This window comes from Danio rerio, chromosome 18, assembly GCF_052040795.2.
Source record: "Danio rerio strain M-AB ecotype USA chromosome 18, GRCz13ab, whole genome shotgun sequence".
NCBI classification, from domain to species: domain Eukaryota; kingdom Metazoa; phylum Chordata; class Actinopteri; order Cypriniformes; family Danionidae; genus Danio; species Danio rerio.
The window spans coordinates 14,432,501-14,451,911 of NC_141038.1; the positions used below are offsets into that span (position 1 = coordinate 14,432,501).

The window sequence follows — 19,411 nt, forward strand, 5'->3', positions numbered from 1 at the left end:
ACAAGCTTCAAAAGTGTTCTGAAAGTAAACAACACATTATGTATGCCAAGAAATTAATTCAAGTAATATACTAAACCAGGGATGCTCCACCCTGTTCCTGGAGATCTACCTTCCTACAGAGTTCAGCTCCAACCCTGATCAAACATTAATCATTAGGACCTGAACAGCACTTGATCATTTCAGGCAGGTGTGTTTAATATGGCTTGCATCTGAAATCTGTAGGAAGGTAGATCTTCAGGAACAGGGTTAAGCAACCCTGTAACCAAACCATAGGTCTTAAACTGGATTCCTGGAGGGCCACAGCTCTGCACACTTTTGCTCAAATCCTAATCAAACACAGCTGATTCAAATAATCATGGTGTTCAGAACAACTATAGATTATAATGCTGCGGTCACACTGGACTTTTCTCCCCAAAGACTTCCATTCATATGCACACAAATGCGTCAGAAACGCAAGCTTGTGCGACAGGTTTCACAGTTTGCTGCGTTGGAAAGTTCAAGCTTGGTGTACTTTGACCAACAAAATTGCATCACTTGACTGGGTGAGACCAATTAAAGATCAAAACATGACCTCTATGGGCTGAAATTTAAAATATGGACCAATCGCTCGCTTTTTAAAATGTCTAATCATCTTGTTTAATCCTGCCCTTTTTCACAGCGCTGTACGACAGAATTTCGCAAGCCCAAACTCTTATATGACTGCGCCGTTAAGCAGGTGTGAGTTGAGCTAAACTATACAGAGCTGCGGGCCTCCAGAAATTGAGTTTGAGACCATTGTACAGTGTTTATGCCAATTTAAACTACGGTATTGAATCAAACAGCCCATACAAAGCATGATTTTAACACATCTGGCCAATCCCATCTATCAATAAATATGTATTTAAAAAGCAACAGACAATATGTTTTTAAGGCTCTTCTCTGCAGGTGCAAATCCTCATTAAAATGAGCTTCACCAAACCAAAAAAAGAGATAAAAAAAATCAAAAGGCCGTGATTGTAATGTACATTACACCTTCTGAAGTGTTCTGAAAACATGCCACACATTATGCCAGGAAATTATTTTAAAGAATAAACAGCACTTGTCAGATTGAAATGTACCAAATTAAGTTTTGATAAGCCAGTTTCATCTACAGTACTCGAGCGTTCAGTCAAACTACCCGTATGACACCTGATAATACGGTTTGAAATGTTATTAAAATGTTTGTTTTGTTTTTGTTTTGGTCAGTCAATGTAATGTACTTCAGCTTGAAGTTCCTTGTGAATGTAGCTGAGGAGAGCTGCGGTCACTTGCTGCTGAAGGCTGGCGTTTCCCATTACGAGGGCTGTCAGTTGTGCAACATCGGTCCATGTTATCGAGCCTAAGATTGCCACGATATCCTCATAAAGTCTGGCCTGCTGGTCTGGGGTCAGTTCCATGATGACCTGAGGAAGAGGTTTGAACTGGCCGCTCGTCATCCAGCATCCAAGAAGACCTCCGACAGCTCCACCTTACAAAGAGAAAAGTGCCATTAGATAAAACTGCATCTCATGCACAACCGGTGGAAAGATTTGAGATCAGTGTGTTGGTTTTTTATGTTTTTAAAAAAGGATCGGGCATTAAACAAATGAATAAATGTGAACTTTAAAAAATATATATTCTGCTTTCCAAGGCTACACGTGTTTGATCAAAAATGTAGTCAAGTTTGAAATTCATTCCTTCATTTTTCTTAGTCTGTATTTCAGAGGTCACCACAGCAGAATGAACCGCCAACTATTCTGGCATGTGTTTTATGCAGCAGATGCACTTTCAGCTGCAACCCAGCACTGGGAAACAACCATTCACACTCATTCTCTCTCTCACTAACACACACACACACACACACAAACACACACACACACACACACACACACACACACACACACACACACACACACACACACACACACACACACACACACACACACACACACACACACACACACACACACATACCATATGGCAAATTTAGTTCGTCCAATTAACCTATAGCACATGTTTAGACCTGGGGTAGGCTCGGTCCTGGAGGGCCAGTGGTCTGCATAGTTTAGCTCCAACACTAATCAAACACACCTGAACATGTTAATCAGTGTCTTCAAGATCACTATAAATCTATAAGCAGGGGTGTTTGATTAGAGTTGGACTTAAACTGTGCAGGACACCGGCATTCCAGGACTGAGTTTGCCCACCCCTGATTTAGACTGTGGGGGCAACCGGAACACCTGAAGGAAACCCACACCAACAAGCGGAGTACATGCAAACTCCACACAGAAATGCCAACTGGCCAAGCAGGGACTCGAACTAGCGCCCTTCTTGCTGTGAGGCGACAGCGCTAACCATTGAGCTATCTTGCCGGCCTGATTGTGAAATATTATGACAAAAGAGCTGTTTTCTTATTAAATAGAATTTCAAATGTAATTTATTCCTGTGATTTATAGCTTAATGTTCAGAACTCTAGTGTTACTCTAGTGTTAATAGTCACATGAACAAAAAAATAATAATTTTTATTGTCTATTATCAATAATAACGTTTCTTATAATCAATAAGTTGAAAATATTTTTATTTTATATATATATATATATATATATATATATATATATATATATATATATATATATATATATATATATATATACAGCGGGGAAAATAAGTATTTGACACATCAGCATTTTTATCAGTAAGGGGATTTCTAAGTGGGCTACTGACACAAAATTCCTACCAGATGTAGCCATCAAGCCAAATATTGAATTCATACAAAGAAATCAGAACATTTAAGTATACAAGTTGAGTCATAATAAATAAAGTGAAATGACACAGGGAATAAGTATTGAACACACTTTACTTAATACTTTGTAGAAAAGCCTTTGTTAGTGATCACAGCTTCTAGACGCCTCTTGTATGGAGAGACCAGTCGTCTGCATTGCTCAGGAGTGATTCTGGCCCATTCTTCCACACAAACGGTCTTTAAATCTTGAAGGTTCCTTGGGCCTCTTTTATGAACTTTGATCTTCAGTTCTCTCCATAGATTTTCTATGGGATTTAGGTCAGGTGATTGACTGGGCCATTCAAGCAACTTGATTTTCTTTCTTTGAAACCACTTCATTGTTTCCTTGGCCTTGTGTTTGGGATCATTGTCTTGCTGAAATGTCCACCCTCTTTTCATTTTCAGCTTTCTGGTAGATGGCAGCAGATTTTTATCCAGAATGTCCCGGTACATTTCTCCATTCATCCTACCTTCAATAATATGAAGTCTGCCAGTACCCCTTGCTGAAAAGCAGCCCCAAACCATGATGCTTCCACCCCCAAACTTAACTGTTGGTATAGTGTTCTTGGGGTGGTGGGCAGTGCCATTTCTTCTCCAAACATGATGTGTAGAATGACTGCCAAAAAGTTAAATTTTGCTTTCATCTGACCATACTATAGTTTCCCAATAATCCACAGGCTTCTCCAAATGCTGTTTCGCAAACTTTAACCGGGCCTCAACATGCTTTTTGTTCAGCAATGGAGTCTTGCGTGGTGAGCGTGCATGGATGCCATGGTGGTTCAGTGCATTGCTTATAGTTTTCTTTGAAACAATAGTACCCGCTGATGCGAGGTCTTCCTGAAGTTCTGCCCGAGTGGTTCTTGGCTCTTGGAGAACTCTCCTGATTATTCTTTGGACTCCTCGGACAGGGATCTTACGTGGAGCACCTGATCGTGGCCGGTTTATGGTGAACTTATGCTTTTTCCATTTCCGGATAATAGCCCCCACAGTGCTCACAGGAACATTCAGCATTCTGGAAATGCGCCTATAACCATTCCCATCAAAATGCTTTTCAACGATAAGACTATGCAGATCTTGAGAGAGTTCTTTGTTTTTACCCATCATGAAGTCTTTCCTGTGTGCCTCCTGAGTAATGAGAAGCCTTTATAGGCCATCAATTAGGACTAAAGCAGCTGATATCAATTAGTACTGATAGGGAGCAGGGTTTTTCTCTCAATACTGACAGATCTCCTGACTTTCTATGCCATTTTGCACCTTGTTATCTTCATGTGTTCAATACTTATTCCCTGTGTCATTTCACTTTATTTATTATGACTCAACTTGTATACTTAAATGTTCTGATTTCTTTGTATGAATTCAATATTTGGCTTGATGGCTACATCTGGTAGGAATTTTGTGTCAGTAGCCCACTTAGAAATCCCCTTACTGATAAAAATGCTGATGTGTCAAATACTTATTTTCCCCGCTGTATATATATATATATATTTTTTTTTTTTTTTTCTTACAGTTCAAAACAACATCATTTATTTGAGATAAAATGTTGGTGTTTTCCAGCTTTGTGAATGTTTTGTTTAATGTGTTTAATGGGTTTTTAATAGCTTTATTCTATTCAAAGCCATATGCAGGGATGTGGTTTTGCATGTGTTGATAATATAATATTGTGAAAATGATTTTACAATTTACAATGTTTCACTGTCTTTTTGATTAAAGGTGCAGTAGGTGATCTGCCTAAATGCTAACCGTTTCGCATAATATGTTTCAAACACAGTCCCTCTCCTGCCGTCCAAAGCCACGCCTCCTGATATTACGAACGCGCAGATTAAAGACGACAGAAACCCACTAGATCATGTCATTCACAAGTTAGATAACTTTATAGAACTTTATAATACTTCAATTCTGAATGAAAACCTATTATATCTAGCATGTTTTCAGTTATGTAGTTAGCAAGCAAAACTTGTCATAATGTGCAATATTGCATGCATGCAAGGATCGCTGGTCTCACTCTCTCACGTGCTTCGTCCTAAAGCGACTACTGTATGCTTAGTGGTTGGCCGGCGGCGTGCAGGAATTACACTGATTACGAAGCCATACTGATATGCTATTTCAGAGCAAATATTAAGAGGAACATGATAAACAATATAGGGAGAACGTCACAGGCTGTCATTGTTAAAAAATGAGCCGATGTGGATATAGAACGATATTCACGTCTGCAAAGCAGGCTAGACACTATACTTATGTTTTGTTGTTAAACTAAAAAAAAAAAAATCTACATTATCGATGCTGTAAAAGATCCCTTATGAAACTGAAAATAGTCGCATCAATCTTTCACTGGAAGATTTTAGTGGCTGAACAACACTTTTGTTCTTACCGTTGTCATTGCCGCTGTGTACATGTGCGTGTGCACGTGCAAATGGCGGATTTGCATGAACAAAGGTGCGCAGTTTGGGCTACTTATCAGAATTATGGGAATTATAGGGCCGAAATTATTTAATTGGATGAACATTTTTTTTGTATCATGCTTTACCCAGAATAAATAAATACATATTAACACATTTAGATCATTTACTTTAATCATTACTATTGGAATGTGAAGAGACTTTCAACCTACTTCACCTTAAAATAAAAACAACCTTGGTGAGCAGAGAAGGTGCGTATACATCAATCTGATCCCAAACATTTCATCAGTAGTGTACTATTAATGAGACTGACACTTGAAGGACATGAATGTACTTGCCCACTGCGATGCCCAGAGGACCCCCTATTAAACCTCCTGCAAAGGCGAGACCGCCAGCGGCTGCTGCTCCTTTTCCAGACTGCTTCACTGCTGTTTTCACTTGTTGATTCGCAGACAGTTCACAACACAGTTTCATTACATCATCAACATGTGGCGGCATAGTGCTTGGAAAGATTACAGTATAACTGCAAAAAAAGAACAATAATAATTAAGTTAATAAATTAAGTAAACTGCAATTAATTAGTGATTTATTGTAATACACAAACTGAATGTGGCTACATACATTAACAATTAATATATATATATATATATATATATATATATATATATATATATATATATATATATATATATATACATACATACATACATACATACATATACATACATACATACATACATACATACATACATACATACATACATACATACATACATATATATATATATATATATATATATATATATATATATATATATATATATATATATATATATATATATATATAAACCTATAGAAATAATTAAGACCTGTAAATTTAAAATCAGGATTATTCAACCACATGTTCTTTTCTTAACTCTTCTGAAGCTAAAACATTGGTATTGCATTTTTATTCTAAGTTCTAAGTGTCATTTTTATTTAAAAATTTGTAATAAATGTTATCAGAGTTCACAAAATAAAACAAAAATAAGTGTTACTCATACATGACTGTAAATCGTGTACACACACACACACACAGTTGTGTAACTGACTGAAAAAGTACAGATTACATCTGCAAAAAAAAGATTAATAAGTAAATAATTATTTTTTTTCAAATGCAATTATTTAGTGATATATTGTAATACAAAAAATAATGTAGCAATATTAGTGACTCATGAATATAGAGTTAAAATAATTAAAAATAGAAAATAGACATTTATTAGAAAATGTCCATTGCTTTTTGAATAACAAATGTTTAAGGGTTGACTCAATTAAACTATTTAAAAATTTATACCAAATGTTATCAGATGACACAAAATAAAACAAAAGTAAAGTGACTGGAAATTGTTTCAGTGAAATCAGAATTTACATTTACATTTACATTTACAATTACATTAATGTAAATGTAAATCAGAATTCTAATAACATTTAATTGAAAAATACTTGTAATCCATTAATAGTAAGATGACATGTTATTCACACAACGGCAGTACATTTTCTATTGATTATTCCAAATTATTTGTTCTTTTAATTTCCATTTTTAAAAGTCATATAAAATGGTCATGTGGACACAACTTTTAAGCCGTTTAACCATATGTGAGAGAAATAATCAAGTACGTTATTACATCTGAACAAAAATACTGAAAACCTGGAAGATTTGAGGCATGTAATATCATAGTAGCTGCCATGTTATTAATGCTTGTTCATGTTCTGCTGGAATTCTCAAACATCCCCAAAATGACCCAAAAAAATCAGCCAAACCCACCAAAAATTATTATTATTTTTTAAGATATTTAACTAATTAATTATTATTATTACCAAGTCAAATCTTACTGCAGTTCCGTTTGAAAAATTCTTGTTTAGTGCAATGTTTAATCTATTTTTGAGATATAATGTCTGTTTTTTTTATTTGCTTTTTACAGTATATTAATATGCTACGTGGATTGGCATGAAGCTATATAAAAAAAGAAGTAGATAACCTAAAAATAATCAGACTACATTGCCTGAAATATATCTGGTTGTCACAGTCAACATGACTAAGTTAAGTAAACCAATCAAATCAAAAGAGGGCGGAGCTTTGCTGTTTACAGCTACATTACTAAACGATCACGTTAATTCAGTTTCGGTTTCTGACGATGAAAGAGCTTAATGTAAGTAACGTTATCGAAGAATTTAACACCTGGCAGCTGATTTTCGATAAAATAATAATAATAATAACAATAATAATAATATCAGTAACTTACAGTATAATGCAAACTATTAGATTTGTGATGGGAGTCAAGGGACTGACGTTTGTATTTTTCCATTCGCGTTTTTATCTACGTTCGCATTTGCATACAAATATGAAAGCATGCTATCTATATAAGTGACACAATGTGTGTGAATAATGTATATGAAGGATGTTATCTGGCGCAGGCGTAAAATAAATAAGTCCACTCACCTTCGAAGATAACTTTTGGATTCACTATTAAGAGAATAAAAGCTCTGCTGTGGTGGCTCGCGTCAAACTATAAAATACCTCTAGAAGTCAACAATCACGCCAGCAAGCGCTATGTCATGACTTTTTTCCTATCGTGAAGCTGGAAACGTGTTTTTTCAAAATAAAAGGCCTCAAAGTTGTTCTTGCAAGTGTCTCATCATGAGATAGTAAACTCGGCGTTCTTGTTAACTAGCATAGTTAGAAATTACCAGAAAGAAAGAGTCATCAATATACGTATTTTAAAGGGTCAATTTTTAACAGTTTTTAGCACAAATACGGAGTATGGGTCATACTTGACCAAAATCACGAATTTCACATTTATTTTTTTAAAATAAAATTGTATTCAACTATTTTCACCCTCCATATGACACTTTTAGCTGGAAAGGTAAATCATACCGTTTTCTTTTTTATTTTAATGTCCCATATGTTTTACATTTAAATTTTAAATAACGAACACTGCAAAACACATAATATTTAATACAATTAAATATTACCTGATGTGATTTTTGTGGCGACAGTACAGATCTCTTATTTTGAAAAGCTTTCTTATCGCTGCATTTTTTAAAACATCACCGCCAACAATTTCTGTTTTCACACAAGGGAAGTTAACTTTAGTGTTATCGCGCTTGCCTTATCTGATGAACACGTTATGCAGTAGCTGTAATATTGTTGGTCGTTTAATTTATGTGTGTGAGGTATCCCGCTTTGATTTTTAAATCAGCATAACTAGACACTTCTGTCATGTAGGTTCTCAACGTGCCCGGACATGCCTGACAAAAAGTGCCTTTTAAAAGGAGCATCATCACTTTCGGCAGAGTATGATTGGAGGTTTCCTGGATGCAGAGGATGATGCCTGGACATCATGACTGTGCTGGACACTGAAACTGCTGCTGCTTTTGTTGGAATGAGTCAAAATCTGTGGTTGGAGAAAGCCTGTTCTATCCTAATTCCTGATTTACCATTATGGATCATTGAATATGCATGGACTAAACGGATGATGGAGGTCTTAGAAGGTGCTTTTTATTACATTTCAAATAACCATAATTAATATGCATGTTAAAACATGTCCTATTTTGGTGTCTGAAACCATTTCAATTTACACAAGGGATTATCTGCACACAAAAAGCATCTTAAAATAAAAAAGGATCTGATTTAATGTTTTAAATAACTTTGTTAGCCAAAATGTAAGTGAAATCAATTTCTGTGGTCATTCAGCGTAACAGACATTTCTGTAAAAATGAAACCACATACTTATTCTGATCTGTACAAAAAAATATTAAAGAATGAGGGATAATACTGAAGTTTAGTACATGTTAGATGATTTTAAACGTTTTACTTGCAAGTTGGTTAAAACTTAGTATTATGTGAAAGTATAAAGATTTAAAATGACAATTAATTAATATTTTATGGCTGCAAAATGATATTTACACAGCGGATGCCCTTCCAGCTGCATCCCAGTACTGGGAAACATCCATACACCCTCATTCACACACATACCCTATGGCCAACTTAGTTTATTCAATTCACCTATAACGCATGTGTTTGGACTGTGGGGGAAACCGGAGCACCCGGAGGAAACCCACACGAACATGGGGAGAAAATGCAAACTCCGCACAGAAATACTAACTGACCCAGCTGGGACTCGAACCAGCAATCTTCTTATTGTGAAGCGCCAGTTCTAACCACTGTGTCACCCCCTTTTTTAACCTTCATTCATTCACTTTATTTTTTAGCCTAGTCGGGTCGCCACAACGTAATGAACCGCTAACTTATCCAGCACATGTTTTACGTAGAGGATGCCCTTCCAATATCCATACACACTCATACACTACGGACAATTTAGCTTACTCAATTCACCTTTACCGCATGTCTTTGGACTTTTGGGGGAAACCGGAGCACCCGGAGCAAACCCACGTGAATACAGGAAGAACATGCAAACTCCACAATGACCCAGCTAGGACTTGAACCAGCGATCTTGTTGTTGTGAGGCGCTAACCACTGAGCCAACATGTCACCCTGTTTTAAACATGTCTGATCAAATTTGTTAGTATATAAAATGCCACTTTAAGTGGGTCTCTTGAATAAAACATGGTTAAAATTAGAGCAGCATGATTCTGCAGAAAATTAATTTGGATGAAAATGAATTTTTAACTTAAAATAAAGATCCCGGTTCTCTCATGTTTTTCTATTATAAACATTCACCCCTGAACATTTGCTTTTCAAACAAAATGGCAATAAAACACAAAATGTAATGGAAAAAATGTCATCCTAAAATGTATGCTAATTACTGTATATTTGGCTCAGATATGTTTCAAAGGGGACCTATATTTTTTGCAAATGTCATTTTGTATCTCTAGAGTGTGTATTTGGGCTGCACAATATATTGTTTTGGCATCAATATTGCAATGTGATTCGCAGTAGTCACATCGCAGGATATGCAATGTTGAGTGAGTTTATATATTATTATATTATATTATATATAATAAGTTTTCATTTTCATGTGTTTTTGAGGGCTATATAATGTCTGAAAAGCATTTACAGCTAAGAAACTGTATCATTTGTAATGAATTCTTTTTATTATTTAATTACTGTACCTGAATACCGTTAGACTCAGAAAATGTGTGTATTTCAATTGTATCTTATTTTAAATTGTATCGATCCATGTTTGTAGATGGTTTATTATATTTTATTTAGATGCACTTCTCAATAGAATCATCTCAACCAATGTAAAACATGATTAATTCTTTCCAAATAAGAGCTATTCAAGTCATCTGCGGTAATCATATTGCGATTTATAATGCAGAATAACAAAATATCACAATGTTAGATTTTTCCAATATCTTGCAGCCCTAGTGTGTATGTGAAGTTGCAGCTCAAAATACACCCACAAATATTTTTAATAACTTGTAAAACTGCCCCTTGTGATCCAAATTGTGACGTTTTGGTGACTGTTGCTTTAAATTCAAATGAGATTGTGCTTTTCTCAAAAGAGGGCGGAGCTACAAATTTGTCAGCATAGCGGCAAGTTCAAAACAAGTCTAAAGTTATCTCTGTGAAAAACTGAAAATGTGGTTCAGGAGTAGGTAGTTTATGGAGACATCGGTGTTCATTTGTGCATCTTAAAACTCCTAAACCATTTATAATTCCTTTTAGTCACTGACATTATCTTCAGCAAGTATGGTAAAACTCTAATGGCAGTTGGCTGCTTCTCACTTAGGGCTGTCTATGCTAATGAGAGAGAGATCATCACTAATGGGCGGGACTTTCCCCCTCTGATGACATATACAAAAGGGAGAATGTCAATCAAAGTGTTTATGCAGATTGTTTTTATGTAGTGTGATTATAAAAAATATAATTGATTACTTTTTTCCCATTAACAGCTGGATATATTCACACACTGTTGCCACATCACTGTGTTTAAACCCCTTATAAAAGGGATTTTGGATGATAGGTCCCCTTTAAATTTATTGCACAATTGCAGTAATATAAAATGGAAGATCTAATCAGTTCACGCTTACTTTAGTTCTAGGTCCACCATTATGGCTAGAAGGAGACTGGCACCATCTGAGCCTTGAGGAGCCGTGCAGAGTCCGTGCGGTGGCAGCAGAAGTTTGGAGGATCGTGCAAACCAGAGACATCCAGCACTTTGAGAGAGTCCTTGAGTTTTTGGATGTTACATACACACTTGAACCACGACTCGTGACCCCCATCAAACACATGAAGATCAAGTTTGGTCTGCAGACACTGGTGAGATCTTGTGTATTTCGATAACAAATATAAATCAACCCATAAGAATTAAAGGGATAGTTCACACAAATATGAAAATTCCGCCATTATTTCCAGTACATTATTATCTGCTTATCCTTCACTTCTTCCAAACGTGTTTGAGTTTCTTTCTTATGTTGAACACTAAAGATATACACTCACCGGACACTTTTTAGGTACACCTGTCCAACTGCTTGTTAATGCAAATTTCTAATCAGCCAATCACATGGGAGCAACTCAAGGCATTTAGGCATGTAGACATGGACAAGACGATGTACTGCAGTTCAAACCGAGCATCAGAATGGGGAAGAAAGGTGATTTAAGTGACTTCGAACGTGGCATGATTGTTGGTGCCAGACAGGCTGGTCTGAGTATTTCAGAAACTGCTGATCTGCTGGGATTTACATGCACAAACATTTCTAAGTTTTACAGAGAATGGTCAGAAAAGAGAAAATATCCAGTGAGCGGCAGTTCTGTAGGCGCCAATGCCTTGTTGATGCCAGAGGTCAGAGGAGAATGGCCAGACTGGTTCCAGCTGAGAGAAAGGCAACAGTAACTCGTATAACCACTTATTGCTACAGAGGTATGCAGAAGAGCATCTCTGAACGCACACGTCCAACCTCGAGGTGGATGGCTTAAAGCAGCGGAAGACCACACCGGGTGCCACTCCTGTCATCTAAGAACAGGAAACTGAGGCTACAATTTGCACAGGCTCACCAAAATTGAACAATAGAAGATTGGAAAAACGTTGCCTGGTCTAAAGAGTCTCGATTTCTGCTGCAACATTCGGATGGTAAGGTTTACTCTTCTCAAATGACCACCACAGTCACCAGAGTCTCAATCCAATAGAGCACCTTTGGGATGTGGTGGAACAGGAGATTTGCATCATGGATGTGCAGCTGACAAATCTACAGCAACTGCGTGATGCTATCATGTCAATAAGGACCAAAATCTCAGAGGAATATTTCCAGTACCTTGTTGAATCTATGCCATGAAGGATTAAGGCAGTTCTGAAGGCAAAAGGGGGAACAGCTCGGTACTAGTAAGGTGTACTTAATAAAGTAGCTGGTGAGTGTACTGATGATTGTTGGGAAATAAAACCGCCATTGACTTCCAGCATTTGTTTCTACTATAGATGTCAATGGCTGCTTTTTTCCCCAACATTCTTTAGAATCTCTTGCGCTCAACAAAAGAAAAAAATACATAAATGTCTACAAGATGTGGAAATTTTTGGATGAATGACACTGCAAAAAAGGCTTTTCTTACTTAAATTACTTACTTTACCTTGTTTTAGTCCAAATATATATATATTTAAAAAAAAAAAATCATAAATCTAGAAGTATTTTCTAGATAAGCAAAAAATATTGTCTTATTTTAAGAAATAATATGCCAAAATTAAATTAGTTTTTCCTTAAAATGAGCAAAATAATCTGCCAGTGGTGTAAGCAAAATAATCTTGTTAAAACTAATTATTTAGCTTAATAATTAGCAGATTATTTGGCTTGTTTTAAGATTTTTTTATATTTAGACTAGAAACAAAACAAAACCTCTGAGAAAAGCATTTTCCCTTTAACTTCCTGTCATCCACAAGGAGTTTTTAAAGTGTATAAAACATGTTTCTGTATTTTTGTCTCAGGTTATAATGTGGATGTTGTGGAACGATGAAAGCGCTGCTAACATCACTGTCAAGATGGAAAACTTTTTCCCAAACAAACTTCCAGAGTATTACAAATGTGTAAGTCTACTCTTCGTCCACCAGGGGCCTCCACAAATACATCAAAAAAGCCAAAGAATGAAATAAATAATGCCAGTTGGTGCATGATTTTTTTGTGAAATGTAATGTAGGAAAACCATTTCTCCATAATATTAAACTATTGACTTTTTTTCTTTAATATAGAGACGCAAGCATGTAGATCTGATGCAGAAAAACCAGAAAGAGTTCAAGTCCTTCGCTCATGTTCTGGCAAGAGACAGGGATATGCGGGAGACTTACATTCATGTTAGTATAGCTGAAGTACTTTAAAATGCACATTACTAATATTTGTGGCATTTATCAATGATAGATTCTTAAATCAAATGTGAATGTTAAACTTTGCAGGATTTAATGGAGGAGCAATATGGCGAACGCTACGCACAGAAACTGGAGGAGAGACTCTTGCACTATTTGGGAGAACTAGATAAACTTCTGCCACAACCTACATATATTGACCAGGTTTGTGTTTATATGCATTTGTTTCTACTGTCTGTATTTGAATTTAATTGTGCCTTTTAAATTATTTAGTGCAGTTCATTTTCTGATTAGGAGAGCTCTTTAGGAAAGCAATTGCCAGCTACAGTATCCAGCAATGGCTGAAGGTTTCGTCTGTGTGTCTGTGTGTCTGTGTGTCTGTGTCTGTGTGTCTGTGTCTGTGTCTGTGTGTGTGTGTGTGTGTGTGTGTGTGTGTGTATGTGTGTGTGCGAGCAAAGCTCAGTTAAAATCGTATTTTTCACTTTTTAAAATGTTCATGTCAGATTCAGTTATTTAGGTTTTGTTTATTACAAGCAAATGGTTTGATACTGAATTTTCTGACTTTATCTATTAGTAAGTAGACAAGGAAGAATAAATTACTGTGAACAAGATTTGTATGTGCTTTATAGATGTCCTTTAAAATATGTGGGGACTACTGCACTTTAATTATGATCTACATACAATAGCACAAGCAGTTGTTATTCATATTGGACTGCATCATTCCAAAATGTCACAAAATGATATAATCAGAACGGTCTGACTATAAGCTTTTTCGAAATTATGCAACATAAAAGATTAATTGACATAACAAATAAAGTAGAGTCTGAATAAACATGCTAATACTCTTTCCATTTCCACTTGTTGATGATTATAGAACAGTCGTAATGTCGTTTCTTTGGTTAAACGCTAATCGAAAGAAAAATATCAGTGTGCGCACATCTAGGAAAATCTTAAAGGCAGATGCTTGATCAAGCCCAACACAATAGAAAATGTAAAAAAAAGCATGGCACACTGCCACTTTAGCTCTCTTTGAGCTGATCTTGAGCTTAACACTGTAAACAAAGCAGTGGTTTGCTTTTTAAAGGCATAGTTCACACAAATGAATATTTACTCATTTACTAACCCTCAAGTGACATATTTTGAAGAATTATCTATTTTGGTGAACTATCCGTTAAAGTAGTATTTTATATGGAGGTAAAGTAAAAAAAAAAAAAACTCCTAAATTGTATCTAAATTTTTCCTTAAATATCTCACACATAAAATTAATGCTGATTTACATTTACATTTAGTCAATTAGCGAACACCTTTGTTCAAAGTGACATATAATTGCGAAGGCATTCAGTGAATCAACAAGAAGTGGCAATACACACTTTAAGTGCTAGAAATACAAAGTGACTTGTTTGTGCTCATACAAGTTAGTACTAGAGTAAGGGTGCTAAAATTGCTTCTGTTTATTTGAAAGAAAGAGAGAGAGGGAGGAAGGGAGAGAAAAAGTGTTCTACAGGTGGTTTGGCAAGCCCACTCAACTGTGTGAAGCACACTTTATAAATGCAGTGTTTGTGTTGGTTAATGTGTCAGTGAGTTGAATGAGAGTGTTTTTTATTGGTGGTTTGTTAGGCCCACTCACCTGTGTGAGGCATACTCAGAATTTATAATATTTTGAGTTGGTGTGTGATGAGATGGGGGGAGAGAATAGGGGTCTTGGTTTTATTCATTGGGGGAATTTATGTTTCAACTGGTGGGTTTTCAAATAAAATTAAATAATCCACACATAGGATGACATCACAGATGCACAAGTACTTGTATCATAGCTACAAAGAGTATCAAAGTATTTTTGTATGAATTACAAATACATTTTTGCTTGTTTGAAACCTTTAAAATGTAAACCTTCATAGCTATTTAAAACAATCATTGACAAAAGCTAAAACTGTCTAAACACACAAGTGTATTATCTGTGTAGACGCAAGTATGAAGTATGAATTAAACAAAGGTTAGAATCATCAAAGGCTAGCAAGTCTGCTTCAAAACTACTGGCTGATTTTAAGAAAAGAGTATAAACCTCTACTATTGAATGTTCAAAACATGTATGAAACATGCGCATATACATATAAACTTAATGCATGCATATTGCATACATTCACATACACGCGCACATACATAACTCGATCTGTGCATATACTCCCACATTACCACACACATATACATAACTCGACCCTTGCATAAACACCCAAATTAACATTCACATACACAAACTCGCTGCATGCTGGCATATAGCACTCGCACAAACTTACAAAATAAAATTCAAACATATTTATCAGAAATCTGGTTATTGCAAAAGCTGATGAAATAGAAAGAATGTGATTAACAGAGGTATTTAATCTGTTAAATAATGAAAATTTATATAAAATAATATAAAATATTAGTCGATATAAGTAGACTATATAAAATATATAAGAACTATTTTATGTTAAACCTTTTAATTTAATTGGGTTATTACATACACAAATATAATAGTCAGATACAACCCTTAAAGGACGTTCAAGATGAAAAGCAACCAGAGATATGAATATACTCAAACAACTCTTTTCTATTGCAAATATTAATGTAGACTTTACTCTTTTTGATCTTTTTATTATTATAATTATTATTCTTTGTCTATGTTTTTTATAATGTGGATGTCATAATTGTAAGATTTTTGTATAATTTTAATTGTTAAATATTTGGCATATGCAAAAAAAAAAAAATAACACAGATAAAAGTTTCTGTTCACGCTGGTCAAGCTAACCTCCATGAAGTATCTATTTATGATTTATATAAATAAATAAGCAGAGTCTGAGAGTTTTAGTTTTTTGACAGTTTATTTTACATTTCTTGTTTGTAAAGGCTAATACAAATAAAAAGTAAACATACATTTTTTGTATTGTTATTTATTTTAAAAAACAAAAAGTTATAAGAGGCTGGCGGTATATAAACTTTGCATATTCAATTTGCAGACGTGTACTTTAGGTACAGACATCTATTGTGTGCGTTCTTGGCAGTTTTTTCCTGTGTTTTTAATATTGTCCATATCGATATCGGAATTATATCGTATTGATCAAAATTAAGAAATCTATCATGATATAGATTTTTGCCATATCGTCCAGCACGCGGACCAAGTGGTTAAACGATAAGTGATGTGAGAAATGATCATGGAGTGATGATCGATTTATTTGTGATCAGATGTCATGTGAGGCTGCCCTAACTTATCTGACCTGGTTACAAACCTTTTTACCTGTGACTTAAATGATAGTTTTAAATCTTGTAATAGTTTTACAACTTGTAATCTTTCCTCTGATACAAATACATCTGGTACTTCCCTTAACCTATTATTCTTAGAAAAGAACATACACACTGTTTTCGAGATGTTCAACTGTAAACAGCACTGTTCTAACCAGGTTAAAAGTTGTACCAGCGATTCTGTGAGTTTGTTTTCAACTTGCAACACATTCCTCCTATGAATAAATATAACAGTGTCATCTTCATACATTTGTATATTAATATAAGGACAAATGGATGGAAGATCATTAATATATAAAGTAAAAAGTAAAGGGCCCAAAATAAATCATTGCGGAACACCTGTGGATATACCTAAAGGGGCAGATTTGTAATTCTGTATATTAACACACTGTGTGCGACCAGACAAGCATGATTCTATCCATTTTAAAGTTTGAGGGGAGAAGTTACAACCTACTAATTTGCACGTGAGAATTCTTTAATTTACAGTATCAAAGGCCTTCCTGAAGTCAAGAATCACAGCCCCAACGACCCCCATTATCTATGAAAGACTTTACTTTTTCGGTGAAGTAGCAATTTGCCATCTCATTTGAGTAGTTTGCTCTGAAGCCAAACTGCAATGGATCTAAAGCAATAGAACTATTATTTAAGTAATTTGTGTGACTATCAGTTATACACTTAGATTTTACTTAATTTTATATTAATTATTATAATGATAATAAAAGTAATAGTAATAGTAATAATGTTAAGACACTTAAATTTAACTCAAAAACTACCATTAAGCTCCTCGTACAGAAAAATAAATATAACAAGAAATATCACAATACTCAACAGCAACATGGCAAATTAAATATGTTATTTGAAAAATTACACTTTTGAGTAATCAATGTGGCTATAATTTGTTTTATGCAAAATAAAAACAAAAACAAAATTTTTTTAAAATGATTTATTTAGAGCAGATCAGAAATATGATGCAAATGACATTAAAACACAAAATGAGGAATAAAGAAAGACATCTGGACTCCAATCGGTCACCAAGCGGACAGGTGCAGGAGACACATAGACAGTGCAGGAAGAAGCCAGACGGACCGGAGCAGTAAAGACCTCAGTACAGCTGTCAGGACTCAAACAGGCAGAAGGAGAGACCTCTGTCATCCAGTCAGGAGCCAAACTGGCAGAATCAGGAGAGTCTTCAGTATAGCAGTCGGGACTCAAACTGGCAGCAGCAGGAAAGTCCTCAGTACAGCAGTCAAGACTCAGACACAGTGAAGAAAAGTCCTCAGACCAGCTGTCGGCACTCAAACTTGCAGTACCAAGAGAGTCCTCAGTACAGCTGTCGGGACTCAAACTGGCAGCAGCAGAAGAGTCCTCAATACAGCAGTCGGGTCTCAAACTGGCAGCAGCAGGAGAGTCCTCAGGACAGCAGTCCAGACTCAGACACACAGCAGGAAAGTACTCAGTACAACAGTTGGGACTCAATGCATGAGAGACCTCAGTACTGCTGTCAGGTCTCAAACAGGTAGCAGGAGGGTCCTCAGTACTGCTGTCAGGACTCAAACAGGTAGCAGGAGGGTCCTCAGTACTGCTGTCAGGACTCAAACAGGCAGCAGGAGGGTCCTCAGTACTGCTGTCAGGACTCAAACAGGTAGCAGGAGGGTCCTCAGTACTGCTGTCAGGAATCAAACAGGTAGCAGGAGGGTCCTCAGTACTGCTGTCAGGACTCAAACAGGCAGCAGGAGGGTCCTCAGTACTGCTGTCAGGACTCAAACAGGCAGCTGTAAGAGAGAGGGCAGCTCTGTTGTCAGGAGCCAAACAGGCAGCAGGAGAGACCTCAGCACTGTGGTCAGACGAGGCCTTCTTGTATTTTTTGCCACCTCTTAGATGGGAAATCCACCTCCACACTTTTCTCTTCTTTTTAGAGGAACGCTCCTTTCCTCTTTCTTTTTGACTATCCACATCTCTCTCTGGATGTAAATCGTTTTCCACTTTGTTTGTGGAAGATTGTGGTGGTGTACAGTGATGATTATAGTCCACACTGCCACAATCATTTCTTGATGGTTTACAAGATGAACTGAGCTGACCCATATTTGAATTGTCAGAGCTACAAAATGAACAAACCAACAAGAGTTGCAGTAACATACAGTATGATGATGTCACATATAGAACTCACAAATAGAAGCCGGCATTCTGTGGCTTCTGGTTTCTATGGTAACCAATTCCATTGCATCCCATTGGCCCATTTCACCATGTTTAAATGTCATTAAATTCTCAGGTACTTTACTTTTGACATAAAAATAATGTAATTTATATTAATAATAGTTATTTATATACACACTTATTATTGCTTAGAATATTAGAGGACTGATTAAGGGTTAATATCTTGTTTAAATTTAAACTATGGCTAGTTTACACCAATTTAAGTGCAGTAACAATATTGTTTTGTTTGTTTTATACATTATATTTAATGTATTAGAAAGTGTAATGTGCAATATTTTTATTTTCTGTAGTAAAAATTATTTTATTTTTTACAATGATTTACCAAAGACACACTAAAATGTCATCAAGTGTAACAACAGTTTGTATTCCAGAAAAATCTTGTCAAGCATATTTAAAAGAACCATTTGATGATATAATAAATAAATAAATAATATTCTCACGTTGGAGCCCCAGAT

The 19,411-nt window shown here is 35.6% G+C and overlaps 2 protein-coding genes across 4 annotated transcripts in view; one reads left to right on the top strand and one right to left on the bottom strand.

Moving 5' to 3' along the window:
* zgc:112052 overlaps positions 1-7,746 on the bottom strand; it is a 7,832-nt gene extending 86 nt beyond the window's left edge. Inside the window, exons 1-4 of one of the 2 annotated variants that reach the window (XR_015514307.1) lie at positions 7,655-7,746; positions 5,514-5,698; positions 612-1,486; positions 1-573 (exon numbers count right to left, since the gene is read on the bottom strand). The exon at positions 1-573 is cut by the window's left edge and continues 86 nt beyond it. Coding sequence is in view for 1 of the 2 variants with exons in the window: in NM_001017665.3 (NP_001017665.2) it covers positions 1,221-1,486; positions 5,514-5,673 (426 nt within the window). In the remaining variant the exon portion in view is untranslated. 2 annotated transcript variants of the gene reach the window in all.
* The window catches only part of LOC100150699 (uncharacterized), a 24,281-nt gene continuing 12,197 nt past the window's right edge, over positions 7,328-19,411 (top strand). The window contains exons 1-6 of one of the 2 annotated variants that reach the window (XM_087293016.1): positions 7,328-7,364; positions 8,441-8,706; positions 11,217-11,440; positions 13,095-13,193; positions 13,356-13,457; positions 13,557-13,670. In XM_087293016.1, the coding sequence (XP_087149142.1) occupies positions 8,556-8,706; positions 11,217-11,440; positions 13,095-13,193; positions 13,356-13,457; positions 13,557-13,670 (690 nt within the window). In that variant the 5' untranslated portion in view covers positions 7,328-7,364; positions 8,441-8,555. Of the gene's footprint in view, positions 7,365-8,306; positions 8,707-11,216; positions 11,441-13,094; positions 13,194-13,355; positions 13,458-13,556; positions 13,671-19,411 lie in introns of those variants that run through there. The other variant, XM_087293017.1, reaches the window with a different exon arrangement.